The sequence below is a fragment of the Schistocerca cancellata genome, chromosome 1 (assembly GCF_023864275.1).
Source record: "Schistocerca cancellata isolate TAMUIC-IGC-003103 chromosome 1, iqSchCanc2.1, whole genome shotgun sequence".
Taxonomy (NCBI): domain Eukaryota; kingdom Metazoa; phylum Arthropoda; class Insecta; order Orthoptera; family Acrididae; genus Schistocerca; species Schistocerca cancellata.
The window spans coordinates 925,998,308-926,014,061 of record NC_064626.1 but is presented as its reverse complement, the minus strand read 5'-3'; the positions used below and the strand labels follow the sequence as shown (position 1 = coordinate 926,014,061).

Here is a 15,754-nt window from a genome sequence, read left to right as displayed (position 1 = left end):
ACGCCCCAACATCGTGCAGCCCGCCTCCAGTGGTGTCGCGACAGGCGTGAATGGAGGGACGAATGGAGACGTGTCGTCTTCAGCGATGACAGTCGCTTCTGCCTTGGTGCCAATGATGGTCGTATGCGTGTTTGGCGCCGTGCAGGTGAGCGCCACAATCAGGACTGCATACGACCGAGGCACACAGGGCCAACACCCGGCATCATGGTGTGGGGAGCGATCTCCTACACTGGCCGTACACCACTGGTGATCGTCGAGGGGACACTGAATAGTGCACGGTACATCCAAACCGTCATCGAACCCATCGTTCTACCATTCCTAGACGGGCAAGGGAACTTGCTGTTCCAACAGGACAATGCACGTCCGCATGTATCCCGTGCCACCCAACGTGCTCTAGAAGGTGTAAGTCAACTACCCTGGCCAGCAAGATCTCCGGATCTGTCCCCCATTGAGCATGTTTGGGACTGGATGAAGCGTCGTCTCACGCGGTCTGCACGTCCAGCACGAACGCTGGTCCAACTGAGGCGCCAGGTGGAAATGGCATGGCAAGCCGTTCCACAGGACTACATCCAGCATCTCTACGATCGTCTCCATGGGAGAATAGCAGCCTGCATTGCTGCGAAAGGTGGATATACACTGTACTAGTGCCGACATTGTGCATGCTCTGTTGGCTGTGTCTATGTGCCTGTGGTTCTGTCAGTGTGATCATGTGATGTATCTGACCCCAGGAATGTGTCAATAAAGTTTCCCCTTCCTGGGACAATGAATTCACGGTGTTCTTATTTCAATTTCCAGGAGTGTATTTTACTTGTTCTCCTGCAGTTAAAAAACCAAAAACTGTCAATAATTCGCGTGCGAGTGAAAATCTAGGAAGTTTATCAGTGGATGACGAAAGTGAAACTGTAAACCCGAGCACTGAACTTACGTGTGAAAATGCAGTGAACGAAAGTGTGCATGATAGAAGACTAAATGATCGTCCAGAATGTTGGACTCTGGAATGGAGATGGGCAAACTGAAACACGTAACTGTTTCGAAACAAATGAAACAGTACAATGTAATGTTTCGATACGCTGTTTCGAAACAGTGAAACAGTTTCTGTTTTGTTATCTAATAAATCTACACATTTTATCATCTTGAATGTCTACTGTATAAGTATGGACATACTTATACAGTATATAAACACAAATGAGGTACGCGAGCGCTAATCATATCGCAGGTGTCTTGGTAGTTTCGTATTTCCTGCAGCAAATGCGCTGCTTTTGTGTCGTATGACTTTCATACTTTTCAATTTTGTCTTTCAAGGTGTTTCGAACCGTTACTATAAATTCACCATGCTTGCCAGCCCTTCCCGTTCACCATTACACTATCAGTGATATGTCAAACAGATTGCTTGCAATTATACCTACATCAAATTTATGTATATGTCTAATAACTGTCACTCTACGCCTCTTTTTATTCGAAATGTTGTAGGCTTACTTGCGTTTCTTAATATGATTACTGTACATGAACAGAGAAGCGTATGTTATAAAAAAGTGTAATTTAACTGAATGATTTTCACTTATTTATTATTTTGAATGTGAATAGTATGCGTTGTTTTGTTGTTTGGTTAGTGTTTATAAAGCAGATGTTACGCCATTTCGGAATAGGACAGTCAGCTAGAAACGAAGCTTTATTCTCGGATATCTTAAGCTTCATGCTATTGCTTGTCAAAAAGATTTCGACACTCTTGAAAGTGTTTCACGAAGTGGTATGTTGTGTTTCAGTACCTGTGCCGAGCCCGAATCTCGCCCGACACAGAGCGGAATGAAACATCACTGTTTCGATACAATTAGTCCGTTCCAAGCACAGGTGGACTGAAACAGCCTTATTTTGAAACAACGATACAGTTTCTGTGTCTGGCTCGAGATCGAATCTGGTCCGGTTATCCGAGACAGGGGCGGAATGAAACACCACTGTTTCGAAACAGTGAACCACAGCCGTTCCGAAACACTGAAACATTTCGACGTATCGATACACTGTATCGAAACATAGAAACAGTGCCCAAGTCTACTCTGGAACAAGAAATCGCATTTTGTAAAAAAAATGACTGGTTGATCGTTTCAAACAAAAAACTTGGCTGAAGAATTTGCAAAGAAGTAGGAAGTTTAGGCGTAGAATGAAATAAACAAAGCATGCGTTGCACAGCCTTGGGGTACAGTATCTGTGTCATCTTCAGGTGGTTCCAGAAAAGAGGAAATGGTTTCTTTACGTAAAGTCAACTGAAGAGTCCAATAGCACTTTTTTGTAGTTCGACATGTTGATGACGCCATGACTAAAAGCAGACGGGTGGTATCCCAAGCTTCAATTGTAAGTAATTTTCGCTGCATTATATCCAATGTCGAAGTACCCTCAAACTTTTTTTTTTAGAAAAAAGTACTGGAATTACTTACTGTTGAGAATTAGTTATTGTTGAGAATTACTTATTATTGAGAATTAGTTGCCCCCAAAACCTATAAAGGCGTTTACAATGATTTTGCAGGGCAGGAAGATGGCAATCCCAGAGCAGGTGACGTGGTGCGGGGGGGACACCATAATGGAGGCGTCCGTGGAGCAGCACGAGGGAGCGGACGGCCAGCATCTCTTCTCGGGCTACGTGTACACGCCTGTAGATGTCGACGAAAAGTTCATGGTGAGTGGGCGCTGCTGAACTGCGGAGGTGCGCACAATGCACCACGATGTTGGCCTCACAGGCGACTGTGTTATTTATTTACTCTTCACAATTACAATCTATTCTCTGATAAGCTAAAACAGGCCATACAAATTACATTTCCTTGAATAGCAATAAATTTTATTTGTCTCTGACACTTAATTCTTTTTTTTTTAAATACTACAACTACTTCTACTGCTGCAGGACTACGAAAAGACCCTTAACCAGTTACCCAACTACTACTCCTCATATAAGCCCTACAGAATCCGTTCTCATTTTGTTCATTTATTTTTGTTCACTTAACTTGGAGAAGGTTGTTTGCACTGCTGGATCCGCCCCCATACTACACCGGTCAACAGCCATTATGTGCTGGATTCCACCGTCGGACAGCTCGTCAACAGTGTTTCCACTGTAGCAGGCAGTTCCACCCATTACTGTTACGTCTTAAACTCCACACTTCCATGATCACTTGCACTAACATAGCGTAGATTTTTGGGCAATTGTTTCATTCGGTGGTGGCCGGCCTCAGTTATCTTCTCTCAATCTCCAGAAAGTATTGTCCAGCCTGATTGGTAGCATGATGACTTAAGATTGAATGTCTCGTCTTCCTTGGACTTCCTGGATACTGCGGCTGCAGTATCGCCAGGTCGACTCGCTCCTTAGTGTTGCTTTCGGATCAAATATCCTAATACCTGACGTCCATTAGCATCCGCATCTTCACAATACGCGCCATCCCACAATGTGTGTTCTGGTGTGCCCACACTGCCGCAGCTGCAGCTGTCATTCATCGGTCTATTGATTTTGTTTAGAAACGTAACACATCTACATCTACATCTACACAGGTACTCCGCGAGCCACTGTACAGTGCGTGGCGCAGTGTACCCTGTACCACCACTTGTCAATTCCTGTCCTCTTCCATTCGCAAATAGAGCGAGGGAAAAACGATTGTCTGTAGGCCCCCGTATGAATGCTAATTTCTCGAATCTTCGTGGTCCTTACGCGCAGTATATGTTAGCGGTAGTAGAATCGCTCGGCAGTCAACTTCAAATGCCGGTTCCCTAAATTTTCTCAATAGCGTTTCTCGAAATGAACGTACCCTTCCCTCCAGGGATTCCTATTTTAGTTCCTAAAGTATCTCCACAACACTTACCTGTTTGTTCGAACCTACCGGTAATAAATGTAGCAGCCCGCCTCTGAATTGCTTCGATGTCTTTCTTCAACCCGACCAGATACGGGTGCCAAACAGTCGAGCAGGACCCAAGAATAGGTCGCACCAGCATCCTATATGCGGTCTCCTTTACAGGTGAACAACTCTTTCCTAAACTTCTCCCAATAAACCGAAGTTTACCATTCGCCTTCCCTACCACAGTCCTCACAAGCTCGGCCATGGCTAGTCAGTCCACTCGAAGGGTTAAGAAACCTCGTTTTTAATCTCTCCCTGATATTAGGGAGAAATTCATACGTTCTCCTGCCTGTGCTTGAACTGTCCCATTCATTTTGCCACAGTTGCAACACGCAATCTTTTATTATCTTTCTCGAATTGGCCTCAGTTCCAAGCACACTTTGTACTTCCATTTGACTTTCTTTAAGCAGTAAAAGGCTCTCCTTTTCCTAGTTCCCAAGTCCAGTGTGCATATTCCTTAAATTACTAACAACGCAAAGTGCAGGTATGAGCTCTCATGGGTGTATCAATACTACCAACAAATTAAATGTCATTTATACGTAGTTAAGATGATCAAAACTTTCAAACGCCGCCAATACATGGAAGTATCGGTGCCAGTGTGCTAACAAATTCAGTTGAAGATACAGATAGCGTTTATTGTGGCCGCCGACTGAAGTGCGAAGTTTAACGGGATACCGAGTTTAGAGGAAAGTCCCTGGTTGGAACGCATTGTTAACCCGGGGATCTTCACACAGCGAGTGTAGTGTCACGAAAACAGGTATCGGTTTAGTGCTGGTAAGCTGATAAAGCCAGGAAAGATACGCGATAGGAAGAAAGATCTGGGCGACGAAGCACCTGCACGTCAGACGAAGATCCGTGCCTTGTAGCCGTGTTCATTCAAGATGATCGTTGCATTCATGTGTGACAGACTGCACACATACTCGACATCTAGCATTGCAGCAATGTCTCGTGCACAACACGGTGGGCTAGTGGAAGACGTGTTACCGAGCAAGGTGGCGCTGTGGTTAGAACACTGGACTCGCATTCGGGAGAGCTAGTGGTTTCAACCAGCGTCCGGCCATCTTGATCTAGGTTTCCCGCGATTTCCCTAAATCGCTCCAGGCAAATGCCAGGATGGTTCCCATGAAAATGCACGGCCGAATTCCTTCTCCATTCTTGAATGAATCCGAGCGTGTGCACCATCTCATTACTCTCGATATCGACCAGATGCTAACCCCCAAGTTCCTCCCTTCCTGCTTCCGCAAAACGTGTTGTCGTTTGGTACCGCTGCACTCTCTGTATAATGATCTCGATGTCGATCGGATGTTAAATCCTACTCTTCCTTCCTTCTTTCTTTGGGAAAAGGTGTTCTCTTTTGGTATGCCGCAACTCTCAGATGAGAACAAAACCAAGCGAATGAGGTTTCCTTTCGAGCACTTACTGCGGTATCAGATGGATGGTGTTCCTTCACTACATCTTATCACCACTGGTGACGAAACATGGGTGCAACACGTGACAACAGATATGAAGAAGGAACCAGTGTCAAGGGAACACCTCTCATCTACCCCTTCCCCATAAGAATTTCAAAACAATACTATCTGCAATGAAGGGTATCGTCACTGACTGTTAGATGGACAGCGTGTGCTGCTAGTTGATTTCCTCGTCCGTGGGTAGACGGTCGCTGATGACAATAACGATAGGATGCTTGGACAAAGATATTCGGCAGAAAAGAGTGGGACTGCATTTTGAAGGTGTCGCATTGTTGCACGACAACAATAGACCGCTTATTTTTACGCATGTTAGGATCCGGCTCTTCTGACGGAGAGTTGGAACACCATCGGGAACTCGCACCAAGCGATTTTCATCTCTTCTGACCTCAAAGATAGACTTGTTCAGTCGTCTCTTCGGAACCTATGCCGACGTTCTGTGTGTGCTTGTGGGTCCTAGACCAGGACCCATGTTTCTTTTATGCCTATTTCGAGCGAGTGGTTTACCGATGGAACAAGTACGTACTTAGACAACCGTGGTGACTATGTGGAAAAGCAATATGCACTAGCACCGTGGTAACTTCGTGTATCTCTTTGGTTTCTTGAATAAACCTGTTTTCGCAGAGCGATTTTTACCTATTTGAATCACCCTCGTACATTACATAATTATGTACCTTGATATCAAACATTTACCTTTCATTGGGAATAAGGAATGTTTTGATTCGCTGTATACTATAACTCCTTCGATTCCATATTTATGGTTCTTACCCGGATAGTACCCCTATATCCAACGGCTATAATCGAATACAAATAGTTTTCAAATACGAGGATGTGTCTGTTCTGCCGTTCATCAAGGACAGTTGCCTGTCTTTGTGGATAGTTGGTAGCTGGCGGTCACTGAAGCGGCAGTATCGTGTACTGTTATGACCAGCAGATTCACAAGAGTCACAAATGAAGTAATATTCGGCAAAAAGATAAACATTTCCTTGAAACAAAATGTGTTAACTCATGCAGTACTTTCTGAGTGATATTTCCTAAATCATGAGTTCCCTTACTCGACATCCAAATGCAAATATAGAGTTTTAGTTAAGTGATTAAAATACAACTGAATGGAACGAATCGTGCAAAACATATGGGTAATGCACTATTGTGGCTTTTGATGTTGGACTGCTGCAATGCAGAGACACCGAAAATGTTTTAGTGCGTCCACACGAAGCCCGAGTTAAATGTGCATAGTTTGTTTCATCCATCTACCTACCGGTTGTTTAAAAGGAGACAAATTGACACTATTTTGACTTCTTATGATATGAACGAGTTTTTAGGTGTAAATACTTTAAAAATAATGTTATGTATTTAAAGTTTACATTTTAAAAAACACAATTTGTATGCTTTTCCTAGTAGCTTTCATTCTCATTGCAAATTTGCACAGGGTCTACAGACAATAGCAGAACGTTCCGAGCACACAGATTTGGTGATCTTATAACATGTAATTTGACTTTTTCTCTTTCTTTTCTACACAGTATGCACATGTTCTCCTTTTCTCAGCTGGTGGTTTCATTGCCCTTCCTGGACCCGGTGCTACTAATGAATTCATTGACTTCTTTCTCCCTGCTGGTTGCTTTCTCAAATTGACGATGGGGGTCTGACATCTCAATTTTTTTATTGGTAGCCAGCAAGTTCCAAATTATGTATGCATTCATTACACTTACATCGATCATGTTGAAGAAAACCACCAATGGACAGAGCCTTGATCTTCTCTTCACATTGTAGAATCTCATCTTCTGGTTCGTGGTGTCAAGGCCACGCTTTGTGGCATTGTATGTTATTATAACTTCAGGCTTGTGATGATGACACCCTTGCCTGGTCATGAAGAGAACTAAGGACGGTAACAACTTTGTCTTTCTTAGGAACATAAGAGGCTATCATTACATCTGGTTGAAAACCAAATAATGTAGAGCATACTTAACGTCCATTAGGTATAATAAAATAGACAGGCAGTTCACATTTGTTTCTTCTGACAGTAGCGACTAGTGTCAGATATTTTGATAACAAACTATCAGTTAAATCGTGAGATGTTAGAAACTTATCACAGGTGATATTATGTCCAGACTTTTCAAGTTCAATCACCAGGGTTTTCACAATATTCTCTCCAAGGCGTATGGCACTGGTTTTTTCCTTCTTCCCGATGTCCATTTTCACCTCCCAGCACCAGGTTGTTGTACTGTCACAATCTGCCCAGAACTAGATGATCTACCAGGCTTTGATGGGATGTATTGTCGAAATGGACAGCGACCTCGAAATGTGAGCAACTGTTCATCCACAGTCACGCACCATCCAGGAATGTAGTCATCCCCAAAGGTAATTTCCCACATCTCAAAATCTGCTCTCACTGGTTCCAATTTTTCACTTGACCTTCATTCACGTCGGGCTGTCTCATTGTCAAAGCGCAACACCCTCGGAATAGCATGCAAGCAGTTGCGAGACATAATTTCAATGAACAGTGGTCGGCAATTCTCAACACTCCATATCTGACTGCTTCCTTAATTTCTTGATTTGTAAACTCCAGTCCTGGATCAGAGCACCTATAAACTTTTTTTATTTCATTCATGTCCATATCCACCCAGTCCTTATAAAAGATTCGACATTCCTAGTTGGTCCACGTTCACACTTTGTCAGTGAGGGATACACGAAAGAAGAACGTAAAACAAGAGTCTTCATTATCGCAGTTCCTAATCGAACAACTTGTCCCTGGTCTTCTTTCAATACATCCATTTACTCTGCCTACCAGAAATTTCTGTTGAGGAGCTGTAGCCCATATTTCATTCCCATTACGATAAAAATAATAAGTCATACTCAACAGAATTTGCACTAAATTGTTCTTCTCCACCTTCGTAAAGGGATTCTTCATGATGATCATCTCTGTGTACTGAGTATTTTGCGATATATACCTCTTCATCGTCATCACTAGAAATTTCACATTCACTAGGAGACATCAAGTTTGTCCCTGAATATATGTAAGCCACAAAAACAAAATGCACATCATAATTTATTTTGATTAATTAATGTCCCCAAAAATGAATGGTTCAGGGACAGGGTTTAAACGTAGTACCTTAACTTCTAAAACGATAATCAGACTGAGTATCACTATAGGATTTGTTATCCTAGGACACAAAGATAATTCAATATACAATGTAATGGTTCTGTAATATCATAAGCAAAAAAGATATTTGAAAATAAGCTGTTGGCGAAGTCAAATGGGGTCCTACTACGTAACTATAGTTCCCTGCATTGTATTGTGAGCAGGATGGAATTTCAAATGGATTAAAAACTCGACTACGCTGTGAACAGTCATTGAGTAAGATTACTCATCTATAGGTTCAAATACGCAAAAATTCCTGGTGTGGCCACCACAGTGCGATGGTGCATGCAGCTGAGAGAGTGAGCATGAATAAACAGGTCCCTCCCTTACTGGTCCTGTGAGTACTTTATCAGACTGTGAAGTCGAGTCGCGGGTAGATAGCTATCAGCACTGGGTTGCTCTACAGAATGCAGACAGGATTGCCGACCTCCATTACGAGCTGCAACAGCGGATAATTTCCCGACATGTCATGAATTCGGAAGATAACTTATTCCAACCCATGATTATGAATGTAATCTGCTGATCTTCGTCCGGGATACACAGACAGTAATCACTCCTATGTCGACCACAGATTTGGTCTTCTACCCCACGGTGAAACACTGTCTCTGACGGACTAGAGGAGACGGCAGGACCTCTGTCTTTGGCGGCCCAGATGAGACTCCTCGAAAACCCTCCTCGGCGCATCTACTCTGTATAATTAGTGTGCCTCAGGCCCTCCACGGCTCAACACTTCCAAACGTGGCTGTCCGGGAGGTCATACAAAACCCCTCCAAAACCACCACGCGAAATCCTCCTTTAATAGAGAGACTTGCCACAAAATTTCAATGGCGCTCTATGACCTCAGAATGAACAATTTCCAGTCCTCCAATCATCTTTCTCCTGTTTTACCGAGCGCAGGAGGACAGAGACGTGAGAAACTGCACCCGAGCACCGCAAAACAGAGTCTGTGTGCGGTGCCTGCTTGTCCGGCACCCCACACTGTCAGACATCGACTTCTGAGAAGGACATCCTCACAATCCATATGCCTGGCGACGTGACGTCGACCAGTAAGCCGTACTCAGCGGTGCAACTACACTACTAGCCATTAAATTTCTACACCAAGAAGAAATGCAGATGAGAAACGGGTATTAATTGGACAAATTTATTATACTAGAACTGACATGTAATTACATTTTCACGCAATTTGGGTGCTTAGATCCTGAGAAATCAGTACCCAGAACAACCACCTATGGCTGTAATAACGGCCTTGATACGCCTGGCCATTGAGTCAAACAGAGCTTGGATGGGGTGTACAGGTACAGCCGCCCATGCAGCGTATTGTGATGAGCCAGTTGCTCGGCCACCATTGACCAGACCTTTTCAACTGGTGAGAGATCTGGAGAATGTGCTGGCCAGGGCAGCAATCGAACATTTTCTGTATCCAGAAAGGCCCCTACAGGACCTGCAACATGCGGTCGTGCATTATCCTGCTGAAATGTAGGGTTTCGCAGGGATCGAATTAAGGGTAGAGCCACGGGTCGTAACACATCTGAAACGTAACGTCCACTGTTCAAAGGGCCGTAAATGCGAACAAGAGGTGACCGAGACGTGTAACCAATGGCACTCCATGCCATCACGCCGGGTGATACACCAGTATGGCGATGACGAATACACGCTTCCAATATGCGTTCACCGCGATGTCGCCAAACACGGATGCAACCATCATGATGCTGTAAACAGAACCTGGATTCATCCGAAAAAGTGACGTTTTGCCATTCGTGCACCCACATTCGTCGTTGAGTACACCATCCCAGGCACTCCTGTCTGTGACGCAGCGACAAGAGTAACCGCAGCTACGGTCTCCGAACTGATAGTCCATGCTGCTGCAAACGTCGTCGAACTGTTCGTTCAGATGGTTGTTGTCTTGCAAACGTCCCCATCTGTTGACTCAGGGATCGAGACGTGGCTTCACGATCTGTTACAGCCATACGGATAAGATGCCTGTCATCTCGACTGCTAGTGATACGAGGCCGTTGGGATCCAGCACGGCGTTCAGTATTACCCTCCTTAACCCATCGATTCCATATTCTGCTAACAGTCATTGGATCTCGACCAAAGCGAGCAGCAATGTCGCGATACCATAAACCGCAATCGCGATAGGCTACAATCCGACCTTTATCAAAGTCGGAAACATGATGGCACGCATTTCTCCTCCTTACACGAGGCATCACAACAACGTTTCACCAGGCAACGCCGGTCAGCTGCTGATTGTGTATGAGAAATCGGTTGGAAACTTTCCTCATGTCAGCACGTTGTAGGTGTCGCCACCGGCGCCAACCTTGTGTGAATCCTCTGAAAAGCTAATGATTTGCAAATCACAGCATCTTCTTCCTGTCGGTTAAATTTCGCGTCTGTAGCACATCTTCGTGGTGTAGCAATTTTAATGGCCAGTAGTGTATTTTGCGAGACGCCAGCCAATCGCTTCTTCTGCCAGGCCACCGCCCTCTACAAAATATAGAAATGAGACCAGACCCAATAGCCAATTTAATCAGAGGAAACGAAGTCAGACCTCACTGTACCCGATCACAAGTTATTTCATGAACTTAATCGGCCCGCTCCCACTGATAACATTTGGAGTGAGTGATAAAAGTTGAAAAAAAAAAAAGTAACTTGGCAAGCCAAAAAGAGCTAGGAGTAAATGTAGACGTGTGCTTTGTCGGAGCTTTTGTTCGATGTAAGAAGGTAATGAACTCGCTGTACTGTCGCAGCTGATGTTGGAACTGTACCTGCCGATGAGAGAGGGCGGGACAGATGACAAGCCTACGGTGCTCAAGTTGCCGGACCCCTGTCGCACCCTGAAGTCAGCCATGCCCGGCATGCTGGATGCCATAGCCTCCATGGTCAACCGGGAGGCAGAGTGTCCTGGTCCAAAGGTACGTATATCACATACTTTCACAAATTAAACGTTGCCAGCTTTACAATAACGTACCGGTCGATCAAAAAGTCAGTATAAATTTGAAAACTTATTAAACCACGGAATAAAGTAGATAGAGAGGTAAAAATTGACACACATGCTTGGAATGACATGGGGTTTTATTAGAACCAAAAAAACAAAAACAAAGTATTGCTAGACGCGTGAAAGATTTCTTGCGGGCGTCGTTTGGTGATGATCGTGTGCTCAGCCGCCACTTTCGTCATGCTTGGCTTCCCTGGTCCTCAGACCTCAGTCCGTGCGATTATTGGCTTTGGGGTCACATGAAGTCGCAAGTGTATCGTGATCGACCGACATCTCTAGGGATGCTGAAAGACAACATCTGACGCCAAAGCCCCACCATAACTCCGGACATGCTTTACAGTGCTGTTTACAACATTATTCCTCGACTACAGTTATTGTTGAGGAATGATGGTGGGCATATTGAGCATATCCTGTAAAGAACATCATCTTTGCTTTGTCTTACTTTGTTACGCTAATTATTGCTATTCTGATCACATGAAGCGCCATCTGTCGGACACTTTTTGAACGTTTGCATTTTTTTGGTTCTAATAAAACCCCATGTCATTCCAAGCATGTGTGTCAATTTGTACCTCCCTATCTACTTATTCTGTGAGTTATTCAGTTTTCAAATTTACACTGACTTTTTGATCACCCGATATATATTTGGCTCTCTGTCGCTATACGGCGAAAGAAGATTCCTAACAGTTAAAGCGCACTTAGTGTGGCTGCGTTGCGCGTCTACCGCGGCCAGTAACGGAAAGAGCGTTTGTTTACGTTTCCGTGGCAACAGCACTGTGGTATCGTTATTGATAGCAACTATGGGTGTTAGGCAGGACTTTGCTCCTCGCGGTCGGGAGTTGCCAACTATGATGCCAGTAGTCAGGAATCTTCCCTCGCCATATGCAATTTCGATAGAAAGAACTGTACTTGTTGTTTCTGTCCTGTACTAATCATTGCTCTGCTTCCAATGGTAAAGTGTGCAATATGCTTTAATCCTGTTCATGTCCTTAGTGTAGACATATAGCGGCCCTTGCGCACGCAGCAGCTGTGGCAATGGCCAGTGCAGAATGATTTTCAAGAACTTGCTTAGATCACAGGGATTTTCTGTCCACGTAACAGCTTCACAGTTGACCCTCTGTTAGGGTCAGTTACTGACTTTAAACTAATCACTTTAAAATCTGTTATCTAAGAAAACTTGTATTTCAGGACTGTGTAACTTTTAAATTTCGATTACAGAGTTGTCCTGTATTCTGATCTAGAATAGCTTTTGCTACCCTCCTTCTAACACGAACATTAACTTTACACATCACTTTCATTTGCCAGTTGCTCTAAACTGAATCTGACTATTTGTTAATGAAATTGAGTATAAAGATTGGCTATCAGCAATGCACAGAATGGCTTCTTCATCAATCACAACACATTGCTTAACTGTCGCGTATTTAAACTATGCACCCTTAGAAAATGGTTTTACAGAATTATATGAAAATTTTACAAATGAATATACTCCCCTAATTTCACCTCAGAAAGATCGTTTAGGCCCTACGATTGATTCTTATCTGCAATGGATAACTCAACTCTTCTCTGTCAAGTATGCAGCATGGGAAGTCAGACCGTGTTGAGAGTAAGGACACTTCGACTGTCAAAATTTTATCAGTAAACCGTCAACGTATTAGTAACAGATGTCTAGAATTTACTGCCCTCCAGGAAAGCTCTCGTTCACAAATTATTCTTGGAGCCGAAAGCTGGCTGAAACCCGAAGTGGAGAGTTCTGAGATACACTCCTGGAAATTGAAATAAGAACACCGTGAATTCATTGTCCCAGGAAGGGGAAACTTTATTGACACATTCCTGGGGTCAGATACATCACATGATCACACCGACAGAACCACAGGCACATAGACACAGGCAACAGAGCATGCACAATGTCGGCACTAGTACAGTGTATATCCACCTTTCGCAGCAATGCAGTCTGCTATTCTCCCATGGAGACGATCGTAGAGATGCTGGATGTAGTCCTGTGGAACGGCTTGCCATGCCATTTCCACCTGGCGCCTCAGTTGGACCAGCGTTCGCGCTGGACGTGCAGACCGCGTGTGACGACGCTTCATCCAGTCCCAAACATGCTCAATGGGGGACAGATCCGGAGATCTTGCTGGCCAGGGTAGTTGACTTACACCTTCTAGAGCACGTTGGGTGGCACGGGATACATGCGGACGTGCATTGTCCTGTTGGAACAGCAAGTTCCCTTGCCGGTCTAGGAATGGTAGAACGATGGGTTCGATGACGGTTTGGATGTACCGTGCACTATTCAGTGTCCCCTCGACGATCACCAGTGGTGTACGGCCAGTGTAGGAGATCGCTCCCCACACCATGATGCCGGGTGTTGGCCCTGTGTGCCTCGGTCGTATGCAGTCCTGATTGTGGCGCTCACCTGCACGGCGCCAAACACGCATACGACCATCATTGGCACCAAGGCAGAAGCGACTCTCATCGCTGAAGACGACACGTCTCCATTCGTCCCTCCATTCACGCCTGTCGCGACACCACTGGAGGCGGGCTGCACGATGTTGGGGCGTGAGCGGAAGACGGCCTAACGGTGTGCGGGACCGTAGCCCAGCTTCATGGAGACGGTTGCGAATGGTCCTCGCCGATACTCCAGGAGCAACAGTGTCCCTAATTTGCTGGGAAGTGGCGGTGCGGTCCCCTACGGCACTGCGTAGGATCCTACGGTCTTGGCGTGCATCCGTGCGTCGCTGCGGTCCGGTCCCAGGTCGACGGGCACGTGCACCTTCCGCCGACCACTGGCGACAACATCGATGTACTGTGGAGACCTCACGCCCCACGTGTTGAGCAATTTGGCGGTACGTCCACCCGGCCTCCCGCATGCCCACTATACGCCCTCGCTCAAAGTCCGTCAACTGCACATACGGTTCACGTCCACGCTGTCGCGGCATGCTACCAGTGTTAAAGACTGCGATGGAGCTCCGTATGCAACGGCAAACTGGCTGACACTGACGGCGGCGGTGCACAAATGCTGCGCAGCTAGCGCCATTCGACGGCCAACACCGCGGTTCCTGGTGTGTCCGCTGTGCCGTGCGTGTGATCATTGCTTGTACAGCCCTCTCGCAGTGTCCGGAGCAAGTATGGTGGGTCTGACACACCGGTGTCAATGTGTTCTTTTTTCCATTTCCAAGAGTGTATTTAGCGAGTCGAGGAATGTATAAAGGAAAGACAAACGGCTCTGAGCACTATGGGACTTAACTTCTGAGGTCATCAGTCCCCTATAACTTAGAACTACTTAAACCTAACTAACCTAAGGACATCACACACATCCATGTCCGAGGCAGGATTCGAACCTGCGACCGTAGCAATCGCGCGGCTCCAGACTGTAGCGCCTAGAACGGCACGGCCACTTCGGCCGGCAAAGGAAAGACAGATTAGCGGCCATAGCAGGGGGGGGGGGGGGGGGAGCGGGAGTGTTGATTGCAAATTGACAAAAATATTGTACCTATTGAGGTCGAAGTGGAGTGCGACAGTGAAGTTATCTGGTAGCGTGTAAAAGGTGTAGGTGAAACCAAGCCAAGCTTCTAGTTATAAGCTCGTAAAATAATACACAAACGAACACTGTACCTTCCTGTGCTGCTGCTCGAACGGAGCTGTCTTACAACCGTCACTGACTGTTCATACAGAACAAACGACTGTGGCCATGTGGTTTTACCGATAGTTAGGTCATGACTTTTTGTATATATGTATGTATATATGTCTTCCTCGACATTCGTGTTTCTGCAGAAGACTGTGTTGCTTGCGCATATGATCTTCCCTGCTGTGCTATGACATTTAAAAATCCGTATTTTTCCTTTACGTACACAGGGAAATTACAGCTTCACAGATCAGACTCTGAAGATGCCAGTGGACTCTATGTTTCTGCCTCTAGGGGACTACAAGTTGCACGTGGAGTCATTTCTAGAAGACAAGAAAGCTTCCTGCGCCGACATGGCCTTCAAATTGGTCGAAGAGTGAAAGTAAACGTTGACAATAAATACTTATGAACATATGTAAACTTTATTTATTTCAGACGAGTCTGATATTTTTTATATTTGTACACATTCCTGTATTCTCGTAACTTTGTTCTCGTTAGCAAATGTAGTAAGAGAATGAATAAGTGATATTTTGAAGGTAAAACCGCTTCAGCTGTAAGTAATTTATTTACAAGTACGATCGGTTTCACAGCATTTTAGCTGCAGCATCGGGTGCACCCTGTACAGGTTGTTAGACAAAAGCTCAGGTAAGGCAAGAAAACGTAACT

General features: G+C 45.1%; 1 protein-coding gene across 1 annotated transcript in view; it reads left to right on the top strand.

Annotated features, from left to right (window-relative positions):
• LOC126162663 (uncharacterized) overlaps window positions 1–15,502 on the top strand; it is a 39,403-nt gene extending 23,901 nt beyond the window's left edge. The window contains exons 2-4 of the mRNA XM_049919311.1: window positions 2,519–2,668; window positions 11,222–11,386; window positions 15,319–15,502. Of these exons, the coding sequence (XP_049775268.1) occupies window positions 2,519–2,668; window positions 11,222–11,386; window positions 15,319–15,468 (465 nt within the window). The 3' untranslated portion in view covers window positions 15,469–15,502. The remainder of the gene's footprint in view (window positions 1–2,518; window positions 2,669–11,221; window positions 11,387–15,318) is intronic.
• The last annotated feature ends 252 nt before the right edge of the window (window positions 15,503–15,754 follow it).